Source organism: Aquarana catesbeiana, unplaced genomic scaffold (assembly GCF_042186555.1).
Source record: "Aquarana catesbeiana isolate 2022-GZ unplaced genomic scaffold, ASM4218655v1 unanchor226, whole genome shotgun sequence".
Classification (NCBI taxonomy): Eukaryota; Metazoa; Chordata; class Amphibia; order Anura; family Ranidae; genus Aquarana; species Aquarana catesbeiana.
The window spans coordinates 81,553-109,484 of record NW_027362653.1 but is presented as its reverse complement, the minus strand read 5'-3'; the positions used below and the strand labels follow the sequence as shown (position 1 = coordinate 109,484).

At 45.6% G+C, this 27,932-nt stretch overlaps 1 protein-coding gene across 2 annotated transcripts in view; it reads right to left on the bottom strand.

The window, feature by feature from the left end:
• Nucleotides 1-27,604, bottom strand: part of LOC141121589 (uncharacterized) — a 50,195-nt gene extending 22,591 nt beyond the window's left edge. Inside the window, exons 1-7 of one of the 2 annotated variants that reach the window (XM_073611229.1) lie at nucleotides 27,530-27,604; nucleotides 24,046-24,169; nucleotides 23,830-23,927; nucleotides 23,512-23,733; nucleotides 23,212-23,433; nucleotides 22,921-23,056; nucleotides 10,887-12,262 (exon numbers count right to left, since the gene is read on the bottom strand). In XM_073611229.1, coding sequence (XP_073467330.1) covers nucleotides 10,887-12,262; nucleotides 22,921-23,056; nucleotides 23,212-23,433; nucleotides 23,512-23,733; nucleotides 23,830-23,927; nucleotides 24,046-24,130 — 2,139 coding nt within the window. In that variant the 5' untranslated portion in view covers nucleotides 24,131-24,169; nucleotides 27,530-27,604. Of the gene's footprint in view, nucleotides 1-10,349; nucleotides 12,263-22,920; nucleotides 23,057-23,211; nucleotides 23,434-23,511; nucleotides 23,734-23,829; nucleotides 23,928-24,045; nucleotides 24,170-26,945; nucleotides 27,379-27,529 lie in introns of those variants that run through there. The other variant, XM_073611228.1, reaches the window with a different exon arrangement.
• Nucleotides 27,605-27,932: the final 328 nt, after the last annotated feature.

Below are 27,932 nucleotides of genomic sequence, written 5' to 3'. Positions count from 1 at the left end.
TTTGGCTATAGCGTGGGAAGAGAGCGGTCTTGGCAATTCCTGCCAGTGGCTCCAGCCTGGACCTTTCCCAAGAGGTTGCACACTGATGTTAGGTCAAAAAAGGACAGAGGGAGTCAGTAACCGGAGGAGACAAAAAACCCTCAATGGAGCGCAGTCCTCTCTACTATCTCCTCATGTGTCTCCCTTCCCGGCTGTGTGTGGGGAAGGATGCAACTATCACCTAATAACAGTTCACAGTCCGTGAAGGCTCAGTTGTGATGTGGAGTCCATTAGAATTGGACAGTCATGCCCCGAATTATCGGGGTGTTCGACGGTTTGTTCGGCCCGAACTACCACAATGAACTGCTCCAACGTACAGTGCATTGAAAGCCCTGATTGGCTGAAGCAATGGAAGCTTTGCCCAATCAGGGCACAGAGCACCGTCAGAGCCATGGTTGGATGCTGTCATGATGACTATCCAATCATGGATCATTGCTCTTAGTCCTGCCCCACACTATAAAAGTATTCTTTCAATAGTGGCCAATTTTAGTGTGATATTGGCGTGGAGAGAGATAGAACAGGGCTCTGTTCAGTGCTACTAGACAGTTAGTGTGATATGGTGTGCTATTCTGATTCTATTGTCAGTGTAGAATATCAGTTTAGTGTGAATCTAGGGATAGTTCAGTCAGTATGAGTGTTGTGTGAACATTCATCTTTACATTAGTGTGAATCTAGTTATAGTTCAGTCAGTGTGAGTGTAGTGTGACCACCATTCATCTTTACATTAGTGCAAATCTAGGGATAGTTCAGTCAGAGTGAGTGTAGTGACCGTTTAACACATTATATTTCATTGCATTACTGCAAGTTTAATGCGTATATTTCAGTGCATTATGTGCTGTTTAACGCAGTTTATTTCAGTGCCTTACTGCAAGTTTAACGCTATATATTTCAGTGCATTACATTCTGTTTAATACTGTATATTTCGGTGTGTTACGTGCCATTTAACGCAGTAAATATCTGTGCATTAGTGCACGTTTAACGCTGTATATTTCAGTGCATTACTGCAAGATTAACGCCATATATTTCAGTGTGTTACGTGTCATTCAACACCGTATATTTTCGTGCACGCCGTATATTTCAGTGCGTTACCTTCCGTTTAACTCAGTATAGCTCAGTGCGTTACTGCAGGTTTCACGCCATATATTCCAGTGCATTAAGTGCCATTTAACGCAGTACATTTCTGTGCGTTAGTGCACGCATAGCACAGCATATTTCAGTGCATTACTGCAAGTTTAACACCGTATATTTCAGTGTGTTACGTGTCATTTAACGCCGTATATTTCGATGCGTTACTGCAAGTTTAACGCTGCATATTTCAGGGTGTTACCTACCATTTAGCGCAGTATAGTTCAGTGCGTTACTGCATGTTTAACAGGGTATACTTCTTCAGTGCATTACATGCCGTTTATTTCAGTACATTTCTGTGCGTTGCCTTCCGTTCAACGCCAAATATTTCAGTGCATCACTGCAAGTTTAATGCCGTATATTTCAGTGCGTTACCATCCTTTTAACACAGTATAGTTCAGTGCATTACTGCAAGTTTAACACCGTATATTTCAGTGCGTTATGTGCCGTTTAACGCAGTACATTTCTGTGTATTAGTGCACGTTTAACGCAGTATATTTCCGTGCATTACTGCAATTTTAATGCTGTATATTTCAGTGTGTTACCTTCCGTTTAATGCAGTATAGTTCAGTGCGTTACTGCAAGTTTAACACCGTATATTTCAGTGTGTTATGTGCCATTTAATGCAGTATATTTTTGTGTGTTAGTGCACATGTAACGCAGTATATTTCAGTGCGTTACTATCCGTTTAATGCAGTATACAGTAGCTCAGTGCATTACTGCACATTTAACGCAGTATATTTCTGTGCATTACTGCACGATTGATGCAGTATATTGCAGTTTTACTGCCGTATATTATAGTGCATCAGTAGAGTGTGTCTGTGTAGTGAGTACTCAAGTTAAAGTGCACCAAACACCACTTCCCATTGATTAAACTGCATCCACATACACATTTCCACATCTTTATTACATTTTGTTATTAAGCACCCCCCCAGCAGCGTATGTGTCCTCAGGCAAAGGTGGACAATGTCAGTCCTCAGGCAGGGCATCTTTTCCTGTTTAGTGATGTTGCCCGTGCTATCCAGTCACAGCATGCAGAGGAGGTGGTGGACTGGCTTACTAAACCATCCTCATCCTCCGTCATCCAAGCAGAGACTAGTGCACAGTCCACTGCCGATGTCAGAATGGCAAAACCTGCCTCCATGTCCACAGCTATTCCTGCCATAGCCCCAGCATCAGGCATGGTGAAGTCAGCTGAGTTATTTAAACACAGCTTCAGCCACTTGGCCCTTGACGATGCACAGCCATTACTCGATTCAGATGTTGGTTCTGCGGTTGAGGAAGGCAGAAACATGAGCCTACAGAGATGAGCCTACAGAGAGGGGAGAACACTGGTACACAAATTGACAGTCATGTTCACCCAGTGTTGTCTCCAGTGGTAGTGAGGATGGAGGAGATGATGATGATGAGGTCACTGACGCGACTTGAGTGCCAGATAGAGCAGAGCTGGAAAGCATGGGTGATGCCGCGTACACACGAGCGGAATGTCAGACAGAAAAAGTCAGACGGAAGTTTTTCATTGTCTATTCCAATCGTGTGTAGGCCTCATCTGACTTTTTTTTCGAAAATTCTGACGGATCTAGAAATAGAACATGTTCTAAATATTTCCGACAGAAACATATCCTATTGGGAAACCCGCTGGTCTGTTTGTTGTTCAGACGGACCAAAAACGACGCATGCTCTGAAGTAAGTACGAGACGGAAGCTATTGGCTACTGGCTATTGCACATCCTTTTTCTAGTCCCGTCGTACGTGTTGTACGTCACCGCGTTCTGGACGGTCGGACTTTGGTGTGACCATGTGTAGGCAAGACCGCTTGAGCGGAATTCCGTCAGAGAAACCTTCGGAGTTTATTCCGACGGCAAAACCGGCCATGTGTACAGGGCATTAGGCACAACCCCAACAAGGCAGCCATCATGGAAGAGTAGAGAGCAGCAACCCTATTGCATCACATTGTGGATCTGTTATCCCCCGACCCACTTCCCACAGTTCACCTGTGTGGGTCTTTTTTTAGCACATGTGCAGCTGAGCGTACTGTTATGCCCCGTACACACGGTCGGATTTTCCGATGGAAAATGTCCGATCGGAGCGTGTTGTCGGAAATTCCGACCGTGTGTGGGCTCCATCGGACATTTTCCATTGGATTTTCCGACACACAAAGTTGGAGAGCAGGAGATAAAATTTTCCGACAACAAAATCCGTTGTCGGAAATTCCGATCGTGTGTACACAAATCCGACGGACAAAGTGCCACGCATGCTCAGAATAAATAAAGAGATGAAAGCTATTGGCCACTGCCCCGTTTATAGTCCCGACGTACATGTTTTACGTCACTGCGTTTAGAACGATCGGATTTTCCAACAACTTTGTGCGACCGTGTGTAGACAAAACAAGTTTGAGCCAACATCCGTCGGAAAAAATCCTAGATTTTGTTGTCGGAATGTCCGAACAAAGTCCGACCGTGTGTACGGGGCATTACAATGTGCAAACTTTGTCTAAAGCACATCCAGTGTGGCAAAAATACCAGCCATTTGGGTACCACATGCTTGACAAGGCATTTAACCTCCTACCACTCAGCCCATTGGCAAGAGCACCTGAAAGCCACACAAAAGGGGAGCAAATCTGTTCCTCCTCCTTACCTCAGTCTGCCCCCGCTATACCTCATGACCTCTCAGCAGCCTCCACTGATGATGGTATAGTGCAGGGTGTCCCAGGTCTATGCAGCACATCTGCCAGCATGGCCAGCATACCTCATGACCTCTCAGCAGCCTCCACTGATGATGGTATAGTGCAGGGTGTCCCAAGTCTATGCAGCACATCTGCCAGCAGCACACCACCAGTTGTAGACTATAGCCTTCAAATTTCTCTGCCCCCTCTGCTGCAGCTGAAAAAAAATACAGTCACTGCCACTCACATGCCCAGCATCTAAATGCAAGCTTGTCAAAGCTGCTGGCTCTACGACTTCTGCCTTTCCGTCTGGTGGATTCTACCCCCTCCTGTGAATTTGCAGAATGTGCTGAAATTCAGCGGGAATTCCACCTGCCCATAAACTGTCTGATTTGTGACATGCCCACCAGGTGGAACTCGACTTTCGCAATGCTGCAGCAGCTGCACATGCAGCAGAGGGCCGTCAACGGCCACAATGACAGGCTCATGCCGGCTCGGCTTTTATTCCCCACGCCAATGGCTGCTCATAAAGGATGCATGCACTGTACTGTTACCATTTGAGGAGGCCACAAGGATGGTAAGCTGTTACAATGCATGCATCAGTGACACAATCCCTGTTGTGTTTCTGCTGGAGCAGACTCTGCATGGCATTATGGACAGGGCACTTGAGAGGAGGATTTCCTTTCCTCTCAAGGCCCACTTTATGCAGACACCATAGTTCCTATGCCACAGAACACACAAGAGGAGAGGGAGGTGGAGTATCTCTATAAGGTTACGGTCTGACATTTATCAAAATTAATCAGTCCTGGATTACCAGCATCTATGAAGCCTCTGATGCCGATGTCGCTGATTAAGTGTTTTTGGGATGTGGAATCTCTGCAGGACTTCTAGGCTGCCTAGCGTTGTGGGTATTCATTTCATCTAGAATAATTTTTTTGATGTAGGTCTCATGGGCACAATTAACACCCAAAGACCATTTTTTACACACCTGTTTGACAGGTGCATATCATTTTAATTTTTGATAGAAAGGCCATTTCTTGCTTTCTTAAAGAGTACCTCAATAGGGTTATGGTGTGAAGGCACCACCGACACCCAAAGACCAATTTTTCTGCACCTGTTTGACAGGTGCATATGATTGCAATTTTTGACAGCTAGGCCAATTCTTGCTTTCATCAAGAGCACCTCTATAGGTTTACGCTTTACGGTGTGAAGGTGCCACCGACACCCAAAGAACAATTTTTCCGCACCTCTTACTTTAGCAAGCGAGTTTGGGGTGGAGGAACATGACTGGCCTGCACATAGTCCTGACCTCAACCCGATAGAAAACCTTTGGGATTAATTAGAGTGGAGACTGCGAGCCAGGCCTTCTCGTCCAACATCAGTGCCTGAGCTAACAAATGCACTTCTGGAAGAATGGTCAAACATTTCCATAGACACACTCCTAAACCTTGTAGACAGCCTTCCCAGAAGAGTTGAAGCTGAAGCTGTTATAGCTGCAAAGGGTGGGCCAACTCAATATTGAACCCTACAGACTAAGACTGGGATGCCACTAAATTGTTTGTGAACCCAAAAGTATAAATCACTGGCAGCCCCTCTATTATAGCCAGGCATACCATACTCTATAAGTCTTTTATTAAAATGAGGCATGTAAATACCTTTTTAGAGCGATCTTCAGGCCGGTCACATGACTCGCGGCTGCTGTATACCTCCGATACAGGGCTACTGCAGGAGGGGCTGAGATCTCCCTCTGTTAGCTGGAGAGGTCACATGGCTGCTCAGCCCCTCCCGGCCGAGAGTCACGTGACCGTCTCTAAAAGGGTATTTACATGCCTTGTTTTAATAAAAGACTTATACAGTGTGGTATGCCTAACTATAATAGAGAGGCTGGCAGTGACCATTTGTAAAATTATATCTAAAATTATATCTAATAATAGAGGCAGAGAAGAGACACAGAACACAAAGCTGACAGGCAGGGAGGAGGGGGTGAGGGAGAGAGGAGAGAAAAGAGGAGAGCTGCGGATGACAAAGGGACGTACCCTGACCACTGTAGTCAAGGCTCAGCAATCCTGATTATGGTGGTCAGCGCAGAGAAGGGGAGAGAGGAAGTGGCAGAATCAGACAGGTTTTTTACAGTTTAGAGGGGGGGGGGGGGGGGGGGGGCGGATTACACAGCACAGGCACTGTGCTGTTTAATCTGCTTTAGGGAACAGGATCCAAATTCATCTTATGCCCGTCCATTTCAGCAGAAACCCATCACCATGGAAAAATTCTAAATCTTACTAAATATGGGACTCACAAAAAAAATTTCACTTCACTTTTCCACTCATACTGGTCCACATACCCCATTCACCATATGCTAATTATTATGCGATTTCTACACTTCAGTGATAATTCCCATGCCCTCCCCAAAATCATCCTGCATACAACAAACTTTATAAAATTAGGCAACTTATCTCCAGCAAACTGTAGCCTGTGGTACAGTTGGACCAAATTGGAAGGGCTTCCTACATAACATTCGTTATGTTAGGATTCAGAGATTCTGATGGACCCACCTCTCCCAACCCAAACACAATAAGTAGGAATCGTCTTATGTCACTTTTATACCTTACTGTGCTTAATGCAATATGAGGTGCATGTTTTATAATAATGAAAAATGTTAATGCAAAAAAAAAACAAAACAAAATGGATCAGAATCAATTCAGATCGCTATTAGGTGTGGACTGACAACTCATGGGGCCCCTGGGTAATAGAAGATCACGGGGCCCCTGTTTCCCTGCCCACACTCAAACATAACAGAAAATGGCACTCTACACACACAAAGTTACATTGTATAATCAATGCATTGATCCCTTTTATACAATGTCTCCACTCTTCCCCATTGCTTTAGGACACATTCACATATGTGACCAGGGGGAGTAAAATCAGGCAGTTGGTCTGTGGTTTTAGTGCCCCCCCAACCACCTACCTAAATAAGGGTATGCAGCCACTCATGGCTGTACACATAGCACAGCATATATTACACTGCATTGTACTGCCACCTAATGTGACCCATTTAAGTGTATTAGGCTGCGCCGCAATTGTTGTTATCGAACTCCCACTTTCTCCTCAAAGCTACGCCATAACTGTGTCACAAAATGAATGTGGTTGCAGCATGGTGGTGTGGCATTTACAGAGTTAAAACAGGCTGTGAGGAGGCAATATATCACCTCCTATGAAACATCTAACAAGCGATCCTCATCCACTGTAGATTGCTTTTCCCAGGGGCGGCAAGGGCTGACCCCTCTACCCATCTCCCCATTCCCACTCACTGTGACCCCTCTACCCATTCTCCCCCCAATAACCCCACACTGTGACCTCTCTACCCATCCCCCTCACTGTGTCCCCTCTACTCATTCTACCCTCCATACCCCCTTACTGTGACCTCACTACATCCCAGATACCCCCTTCACTATCACCTCTCTACCTCACAGATATCCTCAGCACTGTAACCCCTCTACCTATTCCCCCCCTCTACTCCCTCACTGTGACCCCTCTACCCATTCTCCAACAATACCCCTGCAATGTGACCCCTCTACCCATTCTCCAACAATACCCCTGCAATGTGACCCCTCTACCCATTCTCCCCCCAATAAACCCACACTGTGACCCCTCTACACCCCCCCCCCCCCCACTGTCACCTCTCTAGCTTACAGATATCTCTAGCACTGTAACCCCTCTACCCATTTTCTCCATCACTGTCACCCCTCTACCCATTCCTACGATACCCGCCACACTGTGACCCCTCTACTCATACCCCCCTATACCCCCATGCTGTGACCTCTCTACACCCCAGATACCGCCACACTGTCACTTCTCTACCTCACAGATATGTGAGGTAGAGAACTGTAACCCCTCTACCCATTCCCCCCTCTACTCCCTCACTGTGACCCTTCTACCTATTCCTCCATACCCCCTTACTGTGACCCCTCTACCCAATCCCCCCCCCCGATACCCCCACACTGTGACCCCTCTACCGATCTCCCCCTTACCGCCTCACTGTGGCCACTCTACCCATTCCCCTGGATACCCCTGTACTGTGACACCTTTACACACCAGATACCCCCCACACTGTCACCTCTCTACCTCACAGATATCTCCAGCACTGTAACCCCTCAACCCATTCCCCCTGCACTGTGACTACTTTACCCAATCCCCCAAAATCCCAACACTGTGACCCATCTACCGATCTTCCCCTTACCGCCTCACTGTGATCACTCTACCCATTCCCCTGTACTGTGACCCCTCTACACACCAGATACGCCCCACACTGTCACAGATATCCCTAGCACTGTCACCCCTCTACCCATCCCCCCGATACGCCCAGCACTGTAACCCCTCTACCCTTTAACACCAGCACTGTAACCCCTCTACCCATTACCCCAATACCCCCCACACTGTGACCCCTCTACCCTTTGCCATGATACCTCCCACCATGACGCCTTTACACACTCCCACAATACCCCTCACACTGTGACCCCTCACCAACCCAGATACCCCCACACTGTCACCTCTCTACCTCACAGATATCCCCAGCACTGTAACCCCTCTACCCATTCCCCCTGATACCCCCACACTGTGAACCCTCTACCCTTTCCCACAATACCCTCTGCACTGTGACCCCTCTACCCACTCCCCCCTCACTGTGACCCCTCTACACCCCAGGCACCTCTGTACCTCACAGATATCCCCAGCACTGTAACCTCTCTACCCATTCCCACCATACTGTGACCCCTTCCCCCCAAAACCCCCCACACTGTGACGCATTTTTCCCTGATACCCCCCGCACTGTGACCCCTCTACCCATCCCAATACCCCGGCACTGTGACCCCCTTACCTATCTCCCATACCCCCTCACTGTGACTTCTCTATCCATTCTCTCCCCAATACCCCCACACTGTCACCCCTCTACCTATTCTCCCACAATACCCCTGCAATGTGACCCCTTTACCCATTCTCCCCCCAATAAACCCACACTGTGACCCCTCTACACCCCAGATACCCCCCCCACACTGTCACCTCTCTAGCTTACAGATATTCCCAGCACTGTCACCCCTCTACCCATCCCCCTGATACCCCCCCACACTATGACCCCTCTACCCATTCCTACAATACCCGCTGCACTGTGACCCCTCTACTCATTCCCCCTGATGCCCCCATGCTGTGACCCCTCTACACCCCAGATACCGCCACACTGTCTCTTCTTTACCTCACAGAAATCCCCAGCACTGTAACCCTTCTACCTATGCCCCCATAACCCCTCACTGTGACTCCTCTACCTAATCTCCCCCCCGATACCCCCACACTGTGACCTCTCTACCGATCTCCCCCTTACTGTCTCACTGTGACCACTCTACCCATTCCCCTGGATACCCCTGTACTGTGACGCCTTTACACACCAGATACCCCCCACACTGTCACCTCTCTTCCTCACAGATATTCCCAGCACTGAAACCCCTCTATCCATTCCCCCTGAAACCCCCCACACTGTGACCCCTCAACCCATTACTTCCACCACTCGAAAACCCCTGCACTGTTACCCCTCTACCCATCACCCCTGAAGGTGCTATTTGAATTTTGGGCCCCTCTATGTGGCTAGACTGTGAAAAAGTCTAATGCCCCGTACACACGGTCGGATTTTCCGACGGAAAATGTGTGATAGGACCTTGTTGTCGGAAATTCCGACCGTGTGTAGGCTCCATCACACATTTTCCGTCGGAATTTCCGACACACAAAGTTTGAGAGCAGGCTATAAAATTTTCCGACAACAAAATCCGTTGTCGGAAATTCCGATCGTGTGTACACAAATCCGACGGACAAAGTGCCACGCATGCTCAGAATAAATAAAGAGATGAAAGCTATTGGCCACTGCCCCGTTTATAGTCCCGACGTACGTGTTTTATGTCACCGCGTTTAGAACAATCGGATTTTCCAACAACTTTGTGTGACCATGTGTATGGAAAACAAGTCTGAGCCAACATCCGTCTGAAAAAATCCATGGATTTTGTTGTCGAAATGTCCGAACAAAGTCCGACCATGTGTACGGGGCATTACACGTGGTATCCCTATACACGGGAGCAATAGAATGTGTTTTGTGGTGTAATTGTAAGTATCCCTATGCTGTGTCTAAGAAATAACTTGTTAAAATTACAATTTTACTAAAAAAAAATATTTACTTTCATCATTTTCCAAAGAATTGTGGGGGAAAAAATACAACTTCAAAAAACTTGCCATGCCTCTTACTAAATACCTTGGACTGTCTACTTTCCAAAAGGGGTAATTTGTGGATTATTTGTACTGTCCTGGTATTTTAAGGGCCTCAATAAATGAGATAGGCCATCAGTATATCAGGATTGATCGATTTTTACAGTAGATGTACAGTATTTACCATAATTTGTGGACTCTATAACTTTCACACAGACTAAATGATATACACTGATTTGGGTTATTTTCACCAAATAAATGAAGCAGTATACATTTTGGGCTAAATTTATGAAGAAAGATTTATTTGCAAAGTTTTAGAACAGAAACAAAGAAAAACGTTTTTTCTTTTAAACTGTACGGTCTTTTTTTCCCCCAGACCAGTGCCCAGCTCTCCTTAACCTTTGTCAATCTCTTACCCCAGCTGTTGCATTAAAATAAAAAAAGCTTGTGCATAACAGAACAATAAATTGTAACACATTAGTATAATGTATGTATAAATGTAACACATGTATGGTCTAATATATTTCTGAATGTTTTGCAATACACGCTGACACTAGCTGGTGTATATTTCTTTCTTTGTTTATTCTATTTGGGATTCCTTAAACCACGATGATTTATATTAGCGTTTTCATTAAAACTATGTTTCTGATTTGAAAAAGCGCTGCATGCGTTACAATTTATTGTTCTATGGCCTGGACTGATTTTAAAGAATCTGCTCCCATTGACTTCATTAGGGTTGGATTAACATTTAGAACTTAGGAGCAGTTCAGCGAACCTCCCACGTACTGAACCCAGGAATGTTTGACTCATCCCTACACCCCTCTGTGAGATTTTTGGTGTATAACAAAATTTGATTTCCATTTATAACAGTTTCCGCACTCGGAGCAAGAATACTTCTCCCTAGAGTGAGATCTCTGATGTCTAACAAGTTTTGATTTCCACGAAAAGCATTTCTCACACTCGGGGCAGGAATATGGCTTCTCGCCTGTGTGAATTCTCTGATGTGAGTGGAGATAGGACAACTGTGAAAAACATTTCCTGCACTCAGGGCAAGAATACGGCTTCTCCCCCGTGTGAGACCTCTGATGTTTAACAAGGCCTGATTTTTCTGAAAAACATTTCCCGCACTCAGAACAGGAATATGGTTTCTCCCCAGTATGAGATCTCTGATGTCTAACCAGAACTGAGGTCTGTGAAAAACATTTCCCGCACTCAGGGCAACAATATGGCTTCTCCCCGGTGTGAGATCTCTGATGTCTAGCAAGATGTGCTTTATCTGTAAAGCATTTCCCACATTCAGGGCAGGAATACAACTTCTCCTCAGTGTGAAATCTCTGATGTTTAACAAGTTTTGATTTCAACGAAAAACATTTCCCACACTCAGGGCAGGAATATGGCTTCTCACCTGTGTGAATCTTCTGATGTGAGTATAGAGAGGAAAACTGTGAAAAACTTTTCCTGCACTCGGGGCAAGAATACAGCTTCTCCCCAGTGTGAGATCGCTCATGTATAACAAGATCTGTTTTATGTAAAAAACATTTCCCACACTCAGGACAGGAATACGGCTTCTCCCCTGTGTGAGATCTCTGATGTCTAACCAGAACTGATTTCCGTGAAAAAAATTTCCCACACTCTGGGCAGAAATATGGCTTCTCCCCTGTGTGCGATCTCTGATGTGTGACAAGTTGTGATTTCTGTGAAAAACACTTCCTGCACTCAGGGCAAGAATACGGCTTCTCCCCCGTGTGCACTCTTTGATGTCTCGCAAGTTGTGATTTATCTATAAAACATTTCCCACATTCAGGGCAGGAATTTTGCTTCTCTCCCGTGTGAGATCTGCCATGTATGACAAGTTCTGATTTATGAAGAAAACATTTCCCGCACTCAGAACAGGATTGAAGCTTCTCACCCATGTGAGATCTCTGATGTATAGTAAGACTTAATTCAGAGCTAAAACTTTCCCCACATTCAGGACAGAAACATCTTTCCTCCTGAATACCAGCACCATCCCTCATAGTATGAGGTTGTGCAGAGTCAGAGGCAGTTGATGGTCTATCCACACTGTGAAGTCCTCCATCCATAGCTGGGCTCATTGTCTTTTCTCCTGCACAATCTCTTGTGATGTCCTCATCTTCCATTTTACACCCTGGAGATAAAGTGAGATGGTCCTTCGAGGTTTTTTCAATGGTGTGTCCTGTAAAAAAATAAAAACATGATGAATAGATGCTAGAGGGTTAGTTCACTTAAATAAAGATTCAATCTGGATCAGGTAGACTTGAGTGAGCAGATACTATCTATGGATGTTCCAACCAGCTGGAAAAATGTCCCCCTTCAGTCAAAGGGCCTTTGGTCCTCCTTCCAGATCACTTCTACATTTAAGAAGCCAACACAACTACAAGCCTAGGCAGTGGCTCATGTAATCTCTGATAATTAAAAGGTTCTAAAGTTTAGACTTACAGACACTTTTGCATAGAACAAGTGACCTCAGGCCTAGGCTTCTGGTGACAAGCAGCAATGGAGGGTATTTGGTAGGGTTGTCCCGATACCATTTTTTTAGGACCGAGTACAAGTACCGATACTTTTTTCAAGTACTCACCGATACCAAATACCGATAATGTTTTTTTTTTTTTTTTAACAGTGCTTTTTTTTGGGGGGGGGGGGGGGGGTGAACGGTGTATGTGTGTGTTTTGTTTTTTTTTTAATTTACAATTTTTAACAATCATTTTTTTTTATTCTTTATTGCAATATGTGTTTTTTTTTTTTTTTAATCAGCCCTGTTGGGGGGCTTTGGTGAGATATCAGGGGTCTTAACAGACCTCTGATATCTCCCCCTTGAGACAGAGAAAGAGACCGAGGATAGAGATTCTCCAGTCCCTTTCTCTGCAGCCTCAGCTGCACTGAGAATGAATGGAGAGAAGACAGCGGCTCCTCTCCATTCATAAACTGAGACATCATAATCACAGGAGATTACAATGTTTCAGTTATGTGAATAGACAGAGTCAGCTGACTTTGTTCATTCACAAAGGAAGGGGGAGGAGGACGGCGGAACAGAGGGGGAGAACGGAGGGGGACAGAGAAGAAGAGGGGAACGGAGGGGACAGCGGAGAGGCACAGCAGAGCGGAGGCACAGAGAAGGAGAGGGGAACGGAGGGGACAGCGGAGGGGGACAGAAAAGGAGAGAGGAACGGAGGGGACAGCAGAGAGGCACAGAAAAGGAGAGAGGAACGGAGGGGACAGCGGAGAGGCACAGAGAAGGAGAGAGGAACGAAGGGGACAGCGGAGAGGCACAGAGAAGGAGAGAGGAACGGAGGGGACAGCGGAGAGGGACAGAAAAGGAGAGAGGAACGGAGGGGACAGCGGAGAGGCACAGAGAAGGAGAGAGGAACGGAGGGGACAGCGGAGAGGCACAGAGAAGGAGAGAGGAACGGAGGGGACAGCGGAGAGGCACAGAGAAGGAGAGAGGAACGGAGGGGACAGCGGAGAGGCACAGAGAAGGAGAGAGGAACGGAGGGGACAGCGGAGAGGCACAGAGAAGGAGAGAGGAACGGAGGGGACAGCGGAGAGGCACAGAGAAGGAGAGAGGAACGGAGGGGACAGCGGAGAGGCACAGAGAAGGAGAGAGGAACGGAGGGGACAGCGGAGAGGCACAGAGAAGGAGAGAGGAACGGAGGGGACAGCGGAGAGGCACAGAGAAGGAGAGAGGTACGGAGGGGACAGCGGAGAGGCACAGAGAAGGAGAGAGGAACGGAGGGGACAGCGGAGAGGCACAGAGAAGGAGAGAGGAACGGAGGGGACAGCGGAGAGGCACAGAGAAGGAGAGAGGAACGGAGGGGACAGCGGAGAGGCACAGAGAAGGAGAGAGGAACGGAGGGGACAGCGGAGAGGCACAGAGAAGGAGAGAGGTACGGAGGGGACAGCGGAGAGGCACAGAGAAGGAGAGAGGAACGGAGGGGACAGCGGAGGGGGACAGAAAAGGAGAGAGGAACGGAGGGGACAGCGGAGAGGCACAGAGAAGGAGAGAGGAACGGAGGGGACAGCGGAGAGGCACAGAGAAGGAGAGAGGAACGGAGGGGGACAGCGGAGAGGCACAGAGAAGGAGAGAGGAACGGAGGGGACAGCGGAGAGGCACAGAGAAGGAGAGAGGTACGGAGGGGATAGCGGAGAGGCACAGAGAAGGAGAGAGGAACGGAGGGGACAGCGGAGAGGCACAGAGGGGACAGCGGAGGGGAACAGAAAAGGAGAAAGGAACGGAGGGGGGCAGCGGAGGGGGACAGAGGAACGGAGGGGGCATGGAGGAGGATGCAGTGACAGTGAGCGGTGACCAATCACCGCTGTATGTCACTAAAGCAGCTGAAAGCCGCTGGGGGAGAATCTTGTAACTCCCCCACGGGCCGATCACAGCTGACTTCCAGGTATCGGGGGAAGCATCGGGAGCATTTGCCCGAGTACAAGTACTAGTATCGGTATCGGGACAACCCTAGTATTTGGTGAAATATTTTCTACTGAAAAGATATGTTTTAATTTTTTATCTTCCGGGCACTTGCACATAAATTGTATACAGTAGAGGAGTACAAACTCATATAGAGGATAAAAGAGTATTTTTATTTATTAAAGAATTTCATCTTCTAAAAACATTGTGGACATCATAAACAACGAAAACATATTACATGATTAACATAATTTGTGTGGATCAGTAACCAATGATGTATACAAAAACTCTTTTCAAGCCCGACGCGTTTCGGGGTACATAGTATTTCAGTCCTTCTTCAGGGGCATAACTGAAAAGAGGGGTTCATCTGAAAATGTTTTGTTGGTTACTCTGAGGAAGAGTTTAAAAGCCACATGGAAGAGCAAGGCATGCTAGAAGGGACGGTAATCGAGTATATTTTTTTTGGGTGCAGATGCTGTTCCTTGAGTATTGCAATTTTAGCTAGATATTGGTAGACAGCAAATCCCCTCAGGGAGGTACACAGTTTCACCTACCCTTGTCCCTCCCGGATGCGTGCAGGCCAGAGCAGTATACTGGGGCTAAAAGAGGTGACCCTTAGGTAGTGTGTAGATTCGGCCAGCCACGCATCCCAGCATCCGGCAGGTAGAACGCCAGGCGTTACTCTTCCTCAGAGTAACCAACAAAACATTTTCAGATGAACCCCTCTTTTCAGTTATGCCCCTGAAGAAGGACTGAAATACTATGTACCCCAAAACGCGTCGGGCTTGAAAAGAGTTTTTGTATACAACATCATTGGTTACTGATCCACACAAATTATGTTAATCATGTAATATGTTTTCGTTGTTTATGATGTCCACAATGTTTTTAGAAGATGAAATTCTTTAATAAATTAAAATTCTCTTTTATCCTCTATATGAGTTTGTACTCCTCTACTGTATTCAATTTATGTGCAAGTGCCGGGAAAATCCACTTAGGGGAACCCCTTTTCTGCTCTTTATGCTTTATTGGATGTGGCACGGCCTTTTTAACCTAGGAGAGTTAGTCGCTTTTTGCTGTAATTTTTTATCTTCCTCCCAGAATCTACATAAACAGGGATGGGCTCCCTGAGGTTGCTTGTTCAGAGGTTGCACAAACGGCCTAACTCAATGGGTGTTCAGCTGAAGCCAGAAGTGAAATGTTTACTACCGATGATAAATGTGAGAGCTTCCCAGTCAAGCTGGTTGTTTGAGTATCCCGGTCCATTCAGTGGTAAGCCCACTGACAGGTGAATGTATACAAATGGGCAGGAATCGTGTAAAAAAACAAACAAACACAATTGTGGTGTCCATCAGAAATTAATACCAGACTCTTAGGCCCCTTTCACACTGGGGCGGTAGGGGGCGTCGGCGGTAAAACAGCGCTATTTTTAGCGCTGTTTTACCGCGGTATTCGGCCGCTAGCGGTGCGGTTTTAACCCCCCCGCTGGCGGACGAAAAAGGGTTAAAACCACTTGTATAGCGCGGCTATAGCCGCGGTATTGCCGCGGTATAGCTGCGCTGTCCCATTGATTTCAATGGGCAGGAGCGGTTCAGGAGCGGTGAATACACCGCTCCTTCACCGCTCCAAAGATGCGGCTGACAGGAAATTTTTTCTTCTCCTGCCAGCGCACCACTTCAGTGTGAAAGCCCTCGGACTTTCACACTGAACAAAAAGCGGAGGCTGTTTTGGGGCGGTTTGCAGGCGGTATTTTTAGCGCAATAACGCCTGCAAACCGCCCCAGTGTGAAAGGGGCCTTAAGGTTTGATATTGATTTTAAGAGGAAACCCCATGCACAAAACAAGAAAAAAAAAGTGTGAGTCCACCCCTAAAATCTTTAACAGACCCTAATTTGTGCATGCAACCTAACAGACCAGGAAAGGAGAGCCCCCTGCTGACCCATCTTAGGCCACATGCCCTCAACATTGGGGGTACCTTGGAAAAACATCTTGGCCCCCTGTTGATGAGGAGAAGGGCCTCTTCCCCACAAAATTGGCCTGGTAAGTGTTGGGGTCTGCTGGTGAGGGGCTTTTCAGAATCTGGAAGCCAACTTTAACCACTTCAAGACTGGACACTTTTCAATTTTCAGATTTCAGCACTGTCACGATTTGAATGACAATTACTTATGTACTTATGAGTGTTATGCAACACTCTACCAAATTAATTTAATATCATATTTTGGATCAGATTGAACTTTCTTTGGCTGTATTCAATCAACACTGGATGTTTTTATATTTTTTTGATAAAGGAAAAAAGACAGAACTTTTTGAAAGAAAAAGACTTTCTTCTGTAATAAAATTTAGCAAATAAATCTTTCTTCATAAATTTAGGCCAAGATATATTCTGCTACATTTTGGTAAAAATAACTAAAATCAGTGTATACTACTTAGTCTTTGTGAAAATTATAATCTACAAACTGTGGAATATATATATATATATATATATATATATATATATATATATATATATACACACACACACACACACACGCACACACACACACACTGAGCAAAATTAAAAACGCAATAATTTGTGTTTGCCCCTATTTATCATGAGCTGAACTTAAAGATCTATGATTTTTTTCTATGTACACAAAAGGCCTATTTCCCTCAAATATTGTTCACGAATCTGTCTAAATCTGTGTTAGTGAGAACTTCTCCTTTGCTGAGATAAACCATCCACCTCACAGGTGTGGCATAACAAGATGCTGATTAGACAGCATGATTATTGCACAGGTGTGCCTTAGGCTGTCCACAATAAAAGGCCACTCTAAAATGTGCAGTTTCATCACACAGCACAATGCCACAGATGTAGCAAGTTTTGAGGGAGCGTGTAATTGGCATGCTGACTGCAGGAATGTCCACCAGAGCTGTTGCCCTTGAATTGAATGTTCATTTCTCTACCATAAGCCGTCTCCAAAGGCCTTTCAGAGAATTTGGTAGTAAATCCACACCAGCCTCACAACGGCAGACCACGTGTAACCGCACCAGCCCAGGACCTCCACATCCAGCATCTTCGACCACCAAGATTGTCTGAGACCAGCCACCCGGCAACAATCGGTTTGCAGAACCAAAGAATTTCTGCAGAAACCGTCTCAGGGAAGCGCATCTGTATGCTCATTGTCCTCATCGGGGTCTCCACCTGACTGCAGTTCGTCGTCTTAACCAACCTGAGTGGGCAAATGCTCACATTCGATGGTGTCTGGCGCTTTGGAGAGGTGTTCTCTTCATGGACGAATCCCGGTTTTTGCTGCACAGGGCAGATGGCAGACATCGTGTATGGCGTCGTGTGGGTGAGCGGTTTGCTGATGTCAACGTTGTTGATGGAGTGGCCCATGGTGGCGGTGGGGTTATGGTATGGACAGGTGTATACTATGGACTACGAACACAGGTGCATTTTATTGATGGCATTTTGAATGCACAGAGATACTGTGACGAGATCCTGGGGCCCATTGTTCTGCCATTCATCCAGGACCATCACACCATGTTGCAGCATGATAATGCACGGCCCCATGTTGCAAGGATCTGTACACAATTCCTGGAAGCTGAAAACATCCCAGTTCTTGTATGGCCAGCATACTCACTGGACATGTCACCCATTGAGCATGTTTGGGATCCTCTGGATCGGCGTATACAACAGCGTGTTCCAGTTACTGCCAATATCCAGCAACTTCGCACAGCCATTGAAGAGGAATGGACCAACATTCCACAGGCCGCAATCAACATCCTGATCAACTCTATGCCAAGGAGATGTGCTGCACTGCGTGAGGCAAATGGTGTTCATATATATATATATATATATATATATATATATATATATATATATATATATATATATATATATATGATTATATAGATATAGATATATAGTTGAAGCCCTTCAACTGGGATGAATGTGAATCACATAAACACGCCACAAGATTACAACATGAAATGGACCTGAAAGTGTGTCCTGGTCTGCTGGTCGGTATACCAAAAAAGGGGGCATACCCAAGATAAGTAATAGATGTTTATGGAGAGAAATGAATTTGAGAAATGCCCTGAAAAGGGGAATGGGAGGGAGGGTATCGCGCACCGGAACCAACAAAGACCACAGATGAGTGGGCTGCTTAAAAAAACCCCCCGGACTCCTCCTATAAATTTCCTATAAATTTAGGGCACCATACTGGCCTTCTTATTTATGGTCGAAGCCCTTCAACCGGGATGGATGTGAACCACATAAACACGCCACAAGATTTACAATATGAAATGGACCTGAAGTGTCCAAGTGCCCTGGTCTGCTGGTCGGTATACCAAAAAAGGGGGCAAAAACCATTCAGGTAGGGGTGAAAGCTCTTTATTGGTTTAGTGTTATTTACTGAGCAAGTTTGGTAAATGCTTGCGATATTTCTACCTGAGGATTCGGGATGTACTGGGCAAAGCAGGCAGACCTCCACCTGCCTAATCTCTTGATGATATGGTCTGCAACCCCGTGCTGGGATGCAGCAAAGGCTGCTCTAATTCAGAAAGAATGTCGAGAGTACCGACTGGGGTCGAGGTCTAAGTTGCGCAGGAGGATCCTGACGTGCTTGATGAACTGAGTTTGATTGGTTGGGTAGGAGCGACAGTAGGCGGTCAAGCATAGCTACTGGGCACCAGATGTTGTTTGTCTTGAAAAGATGGATGTCGACCCCGGGGCCAGATTGCTGGGTTTTGGATACTGCGATGTGGAGAATGAAATGATCTTGGAAGCGAGCCAGGTGACGTCTACACAGTGCCTGGCCGGCAGGGCTATTACAGGTAAACTCGCTTAGGCCACAAAAAAACAAGTTAGGCCAGGTAGATGGCTGCTTGAATGATCAAGCTAGGAAGAAAGCCAAACCAGGAACGAGGGAGGATGGACGACATGTCTCTGAAGATGGTACTCGTGATGGGCAAGCGTTTGGAGTTGGCTATGGGCTGCTGCTTCTGAATGTCGCGCGGAAATGGCTTGGACCGCATGGGTTGCGAACGAGGATGGCTTTACGAGATCCTGTAAGGCCAGGAAGTGTTGGATGCCGGCTAAGTATAGTCTGATGGTGTTGTGTGATAGATAGATTGCCAATTGAGTGTGTCAATATGAAATGAAAATTAGTGTTTGTTGACGTTGCCGCGGTGCAGGATGCCAGAAACTTTCAGAAGGTGTTCCAAGCTGTGTGGTAGGCCTTGAGTGTGTTGCAGGATAAGGATTTAATATCCTAATTTTGGAAAGTATACAGCCCAGGGTATTTAGTAAGAGGCATGGTGAGTTTTTTGAAGTTGTAATTTTTTTTTTTTTTTTTTTTTTTTTTTTTTACACTTTTTGGGAAAATGAAGAAATTAAAGTGTTACTAAAGTCAGATTTAAAAAAAAACTAAAATAACAAACGTGTTATACTTACCTGCTCTGTGCAGTGGTAATGCACAGAGTGGCCCCAATCCTCTTCTGGGCTCCCCGGCGGCGATCTTTGCTCCTCCTGTTCTTCTTATGTCCACTATAGCGAACCGCTTGCTATGGGGAGAAACGTTGTCTGGGCGCTCTCGACCTGTGTGTCTATGGAGCCGCGCTCCATAGACTTACACGACCAGACTTAGTCCCGCCCTCCACTTCCTCTTCACTGCATTTGATTGACAGCAGCAAGAGCCAATGGCTCCTGCTGCTTCTCGAATGCTGTGTGAAGAGGAAGGGGAGAATAGATGCAGCCGTGCACAGTGCTGATCTCTTCTCCCTTCTCTTACTCTTCATACAGGGGAAGGAGGGCACAGGAAAATTGAAAAGTGTTTTTTACCTTAATGCAAACAATGCATTAAGGAAAAAAAAAACATTTTTAAGTTTAGTAACACTTTAAATAAAATGTTGTTTTTTTTTCCCCACAAAGTTGTCATTTTAACAAGTTATTTCTCATACACATAGGCGTATTTACGTTTACAAAGCAAATTCTGCTATGCCTCTCTAGTATGGGGATATCACATGTGTGATACTTTCTCACAGCCTAGATGCATAGAGGGGCCCAAAATCCAAGGAGCACCTATGGGCTTTCAAGGAGCATAAATTACACGTAAATTACTAATCTAATTCCCTGACTACCTATCACATTTTTGCAGGCCCTGGAGCACCAGGACAGGGGAAACACCCAAAGAATGACCACATTTTGGAAAGCAAATACCCCAGCTATTTAGAGGCATAATGAGTTTTTGAAAATGGCAATTTTTTGCTACAATTGCAGAAAGAAAATAAATATATCTTTTTTACTAAAAGTTGGCAATAAGCTACTTCGAACACACAGCATAGGCGTACTTAGAATTACACCCCAAAACTTCTTCCAAGCATGGGAATAGCACGTGCAAGACTTTTTCACAGCCTAGCCACATAGAGAGGACCAAAATCCAAAGAGCACTTTCCAGGGGCATACAATTACACATCTACACTTGGGAGCAGCAGCTGTATTCTAGCAGCTACTGCATCTCAATAGACATCAATGGGACTGCCTACACGAGGATGCATGGAAAACCTATGCATTTCCATGTGGGTAAACGTGGCCCTCGCCCAGGGTATGTGTTGATACATCCTGGTGAATGAGGCCTTATGGTTACACTGGGACTGGTGTGGCATTGTTCAGGGACACTGACCAGCTGCACTGGTAAGTGTGTAAGGGCTCAATTACACTTGTGGTTGGGAAGGGGGAAGGACCGTAAAACCCAGGAAAACCCTTTAACTAGGAAGGTTGGGGGGTGTACACATTCCACAGCAGGAATGCTGCTGGTGTGCTCAGTGAGCGCAACTCCTTCAAATGAATGGGACCTCGCTGTAAATGCATCGCAATCACAGAAAACACGCGCATTGTGGTAGTCCAGTATGTAGGGGGTTAAAACTGGTAAATGCTCTCTGAGGAGCAATATGAAGACAGCTCACTTTTCAGATAGCATTATAAAAGTGTAAATGAGCCCTTAATTATTTTATTTATTTATTTTTTATACTTTTTATTTTTTTACAATTTTTTTTTTTATATTATTTTTACAAAAAAAAAGGTTTACCGCCACCAGAGCGGTAAACCACTATGGTGACATTGTACAACTCTGGTCGACGGTCAGAGACTAACCAGAGCAGTACAATGTCACCATAGTGCCCTGCTCTGGTGACAGTAACCAGTAACAGATTGCCATTTTTTTTTTTTTGGAACTGCTTCAGTGTGTCATAAAGAGTGCAGAACATGAATGACAGCTCCCTAGCTGAACATAACCAAATGGGTGGAGATACCATAGGTGACATAACTGACCAATTATGGACATGACCATTTTAGGTCAAGGATGTCATTCTGGATCCCTTGTGACATTACTGACCAAAACTGGTCATGTCCATATTTGGCCATCAGTGTCATCCGAGAGATCCTGCTTCTTGGTTTTCATTCAGTTGCAGGGCCCAGGAGCTGACATTTGCAGCAAGTAAGCGACAGGATTGGACACGTGGTCGTGTTTTTTTTTTCTATCAGCAGGTCGGTAGGTATCATTCATCGTGACTGAAATGGCTCTGCATCACTGGATGACAGGACCGATCATAGTTCAAGAACATGCCAAAGAGCGGTTTTGCATGTTTATTTATTAAAATTAGGGTTACTAATTAGAGGAGCCATTATCTGGGGCCTACCATAAATTTTAAGGGGGTTTCCAGATTTTGACAAGCCCCCACCTGCAGAATCCTACCACCACCAGGCCAGGGTTTTGGGAAAGAGGCCTATGCCCTTGTCCAGAAGGTTCACTCCTCCTTCTGGGCTAGTCAGGCTGCATACTTGCACAAGGGTCTGGAAAAGAACTGGGGGGGGGGGGCTTTTTTTTGCATTCTGTGTGGCGTTCCCCCTTGACATCAAAACCAGACTGGATGGTTTAGCACAAATTGGAGAGACCCCACAAAAGTTTTTTGGGGGGAGGAGTCCTTAAGATCCATATCAGGCCCTAAGGAATAAGCAGTGATGACTCACTGGTTTTTAGAACGCCAGCAAAATTAACAAGTTAGAGTCAAACCTAAAGCCCATCCTCACTACTTACTTTTTATTCCAGCAAGACTGTTAATAGAGGTTTATGTTAACATTTAGCTATAAGTCTGCTAAAAAGAGGAGGGATAAACCTCCAAAAAAGGTGTGTTATCATATCTGTACTACTGTGTCTAAAACTATCAGCCTATCCCCAAAATCTACATAAATGATATTGAAGTACACAAATTGTATCTGCAGCACAGAGAAGGGGGTTTATCTGAGAGAAAATAAATAATGTGCAGAACGGGTATCAGTGACTATTAACCTATTATTGACTGATATCAGTCATCTCCCGCCCTACTCTGGACCAATCAGTGTGCAGTAACAGAGCAGAGATAACAGAAGAATAAATTATGGCTCACCTGTGCTGATCTCTGTAGGATTGTCCTCCACTTTGAATGTCCTCGTCATTCCAGCCTCCTCCGTATATTGCTGATCATCCCTCACATACGTCTCTTCTACTTCACCCTCAACTTTCATGTTCATCAGATCTTCACCCTAAACCAACAGAATGGCAGAAAAGAACATCTGTAAAATAGAAGTATTTATGATGTGAGATCACATAGAAAATATCATCTTGTAGAGTCCACACATCATCTCCACATGTCAGAGTGTTCAATCACTTTATGTTCCAGACCCTCAACTCCACCTACCTGATGATGGTGAGGGATGGTGTGATCTTCCTGTGTGGAATCTTGAGAATACAGAGGATGAGGACATCTCTCTGGTGGGTTTTTATTATTAGGTGACTCCATCAAAATGTCCTTGTAGAGATCCCTGCGTCCTTCAGAAAGCTCCTCCATCACTCCATACTCCTCATCCTCCTCTTTATACTCTTCTTTAACAACAATATTATAATCCCCAATGTTTCCACTCTGAATAAACAATAAACATTCATTGTAACAAACGTGCTGTGTGTAAATCATTGCTATCAATAATTGTCAATTATCTACCTGATGATGGTGAGGGATGGTGTGATCATCCTGTGTGGAATCCCAGGAATACAGAGGACGGGGACATCTCTCTGGTGGGTTTCTGTAGCTGGATGACTCCACCATGGTGTCCTGGTACAGATCTTTGTGTACTTTTGGAAACTCTGACTCCTCCATCACCCCATCCTCATCATCCTCCTCTTTTATCTCTTCATTAACCTCAACTTCTCTCAGGTCTCCACTCTGAATATATAATAAAAATGACATAAATTGTAACAATGCAGATGATATACAGATCCTAATAAGTAATAATACTATCAGTGATTGTTCCTCATCTACCTGATGGTGGTGAGGGATGGTGTGATCTTCCTGTGTGGAATCCTGGGAATACAGAGGACGGGGACATCTCTCTGGGGGATTCCCATTACTGGATCCATCTGTAGGAAACACACACACTGACTGAATACATTGTTTCTATGTGTTTAGCAGATGAAGGGGGGTCTAGGTGGACCTTCCAGACTAGTCTCTCTCCTTTAAAATAAAGTCTCCTCTTACCCGGTGATGTGAGGGGTGGTAAATTCTCCAACATGACGTCCTTGTAGAGATCCTTGCATCCTTCTAAATACTCCCACTCCTCCATGGAGAAATAGACAGTGACATCCTGACACCTTATAGGAACCTGACACACACAATGATACAGAGCTACTTGGTTATAGAAAGGTACATCCTGTCTTTGCTAGCTGGGTTTAGAAACCCAAAATTAAAGGTAGTTTGTAAAAATTAGGCACAGAATTGGACCACGTGACCTTCAACGCAGAAACTTCTACTGCTGTATTTAATGCAGACCAGAGGCAAAGACTATTAGGCAAGTGTTCCTGTGTTCTAATAATTTAACTCTTGCAGCTTATGTAAGTACCTGATGTCTGGTGACATAAGTGTCTAACATATACACAATGCCAGAGAGCTAGGTCTGTACTACTGTAAGTGTGTAGTGGTCAACTTGCAGTATATTATTGGGTGAACCTCTTTATTAAAATAAAGTTTATATGCAGCTCCTGTTAGCTTAGTTAAAGTGGAAGTCTGGGCTAAAATGAATTAAGCCTAAAATCGCTCCCACCCCCCTTCTCACTCTAATAGTAACTACCATGTAGAAGTAAAATGCATATACTTCCCTATTCTCAGGGTGCTCCGGTCCAGTCACGTGAACTCCCCAGCAACCGGTTTCAGGGGGTGGAGAGAACACCAATAATGGATGGAATGCCTAGGCAGTGATGTCACTCACAGGCTTACTATGGGGCATCTGTTGTCGGCGCCTAAGGCCAACCGCCGGTAGTCAATCACGTAGCCAGACCATAGCACTGTAAGAAGAGGTAAGTATCCTGGGCCTCCTAGATGAAGAGCGATGGCCTCGCTACACCAAAAATACTATTGAGGCAAACCCTATTCTTTGCACAAACGCTTATTACCCTTAAACGGCTACAGCCCTCCCGCCCCCGCTCCATCAATAGTTGTGTGCAATTAACCAGGTATTCCCCTTTAAAAAAGATATCTATGAAAACAGGGGTTGTTCTCGTAAATACAATAAGATTTGGAATGTGTGGTGTGCATCTACCCTTACCTTAACTTCTTCGAGAGAGTAAATGTTTTTCTTTTATACCCAGGCACCCAGTTCTGTTTGGTCATAGTGGATCAGTCAGTGATTGTACAGTATACGTCACACCAGCTGAAATAAATGGTCTCAGGGAAACATTTTGTTGGTTGGCTCATCATACTTTAACACTTGCAATGTTTTATTGCACTATGATGCCTCTTCTGTCAAACATAGAACTTTGTATATCAGTTTGTATGATACTATGTTTTACTGATGCTCTGTCTTTTGTACAAGACTTTTTGCAATTAACAGAGCTTAGAAAAAAAGAATAGGGAAGTATATGCATCTACAGGGTAGCTAGTCTAGGAGATAGAAGGGGGGGTGGGAGCAGTTTTAAGCTTGGTTAGTTCCCGTCTGAGGTTCTACTTTAGCTGCTGTCCCTCCTGGTCTACTATTCTTTATCTAGCTTTAGCTCAGGGCTCAGCAAGCAGGATAGGGTAAAGCCAGGTTAGGCATTCAATAGCTCAGTGGTCCCCAACCTTTTTTTGGTAACCAGTTTCGTAGCAGCCAATTTTTCCCACAATCCCCATTTACAGTGTCCACAGTCCCCCTTTACTTCACAGTTCCCCCTTTAACCAGTTCCCGCCCAGCCTATAGCAGAATGACGGCCGGGCCTTTCATCCCTCCAGATGGATTTCATCGGACATCTTGCCCTCTTTGTCGTCTTGGACACAGCGCATTACCAATGACGTAGGCTCTTTACCATTAGATCAGCTGTGTCCAATCACAGCTGATCACATGTAAACAAATGCCGATTATTGGCATTTCCTTTCCTCAGCGCGGTCAGCGTCTTCAGTTACAGGGGACATTTACACTGATTATCAGTGCAGCATATCGGTGCCCATCAGTGCAGCATATCGGTGCCCATCAGTGCAGCATATCGGTGCCCATCAGTGCAGCTTCATTGGTGCCCATCGTGGGCACCTGGCGGACAGAGTCTGCGGGACACGAGGTCACAGTCACGGAAAAACGCGTCGCGCGCGCCCGCAGTGCCGCTTCTTAAAGGGGACGTACCTGTATGCCCTTTTGCCCACCAGTGCCATTCTGCCGGCGTAAATCGGCGTGCGCTGGTCGGCAAGCGGGTAACAGGAATGCAGTGCGATTCCTGTCCGAATTGCATGCGGTCTCCCCACCGCTCCTGTGTGAACCCAGGCTTGTCATAGTGATTACAGCCTGTGTTCACACCGGAGCAGTGCGGGAAACCACATGCGATTCTTTGCAGTTCACTTTGAGCCCATTCATTTTTGTGTGGGCTCAAGTCGCACCGCGAAATATCGGTTTGGGGTATCAGAGATTTTCATGAGTACGAGTATTCGTGAAAATATTTGGTATCGGCATCACTAATGAAAACTATTTATTACAGTTTGTTTACATGTTATCATGTGATTAGCTATGATTGGTCACAGCGATCACGACACCTGGGCCTCTCGCATCGGCTTGGTACAAGCACTGTGATCACACAAGATTATCAGAGGGACGTGTGCAAAGACTGGGAGGATGTCCCTGGATGTCCTCCTGGAACTGGAGAACCACCCTGAGACCATATTCTTAGTATACAGCAGGCAGGAAGTGGTTAAGAGGGGTGTCCATCTGTTAACATCCTACTATAGCCCAAGTAATCTATACCCTCAGGTGAAATGTCAGCCAGCCTTGTCTATGGGGGTTACCATCACACTCCCGGAGGTCGTGGTACATAAGGTGAGTTAGGGACCTTAGATTGTAAGCTCATCGAGGGCAGAGACTGATGTAAATGTATAATACGACACGACACTACCTGCCTGGAGTTTGCATGTTCTCCCTGTACCTGCGTGGGTTTCCTCCGAGTACTCCGGTTTCCTCCCGCGCTCCAAAGACATGCTGGTAGGTTAATTGGATCCTGTCTAAATTGTCCCTAGTATGTATGAATGTGAGTTAGGGACCTTAGATTGTAAGCTCCTTGAGGGTGTAGGGACTGATGTGAATGTACAATGTATATGTAAAGCGCTGCGTAAATTGATGGCGCTATATAAGTACCTGAAATAAATAAAAAATAAATAAATAATATACATGCAAAGCGCTGCATAAATTGTCAGCGCTAAATAAATAAGTAATCGACCACAAATTCAACCAATATTCAAATCCTGGAAATTGGGGTCAGATTTAAGTACAACCCGAATCTCAATCTCATCCCTCGTTACAGGAGACATCTCCAAAATGAAGAGAATGTTCCGGCCCCGTAAGTGGGGAAATGTTCTGCCCCTGAAGGGGTTAATCTAGGTTTCCACACTATATATGTGTGTATCATCATCTGCTGGAGATAAAAGACATCACAGTGGTTATGGAGGAAGAGGACGGACATGACGGGGGGGGGGGGTTACTGGGTGTATATAGAAAATAAGATCTTATTACCTCTTCTGCTACCACTTCCAGCAATGTCTTCTCTCTACTTCCTCCCAAATCACCCGGAACTTCCTGTGTGTACCTGATATCACTTCCTGTCTGTATTCCATAGAGACTTTCTGTCTGGGTAGAAGTGAGATCACCCCTTGTGGAGTTCAGAGGAACTGCAGTCCTGAGAAATGTTTCATGCTGTGTATACAGCTATATCCCTGACACCAACGATAGGTCTTATATTTCCTGGTGCCTCCATGGCAGCATACCAATGGTTGGTTGCTCCGCCCTCGACCAACCCACAGGACCACTTAACTCTATAAAAATAAAAAAATAAAAGGTTTCCCCCCCCCCTCATGTCTTCTTTTTTCTGTCCTCATTTCTGCAGGATCACGATCAGCCCTACCTCACCGCTATATGG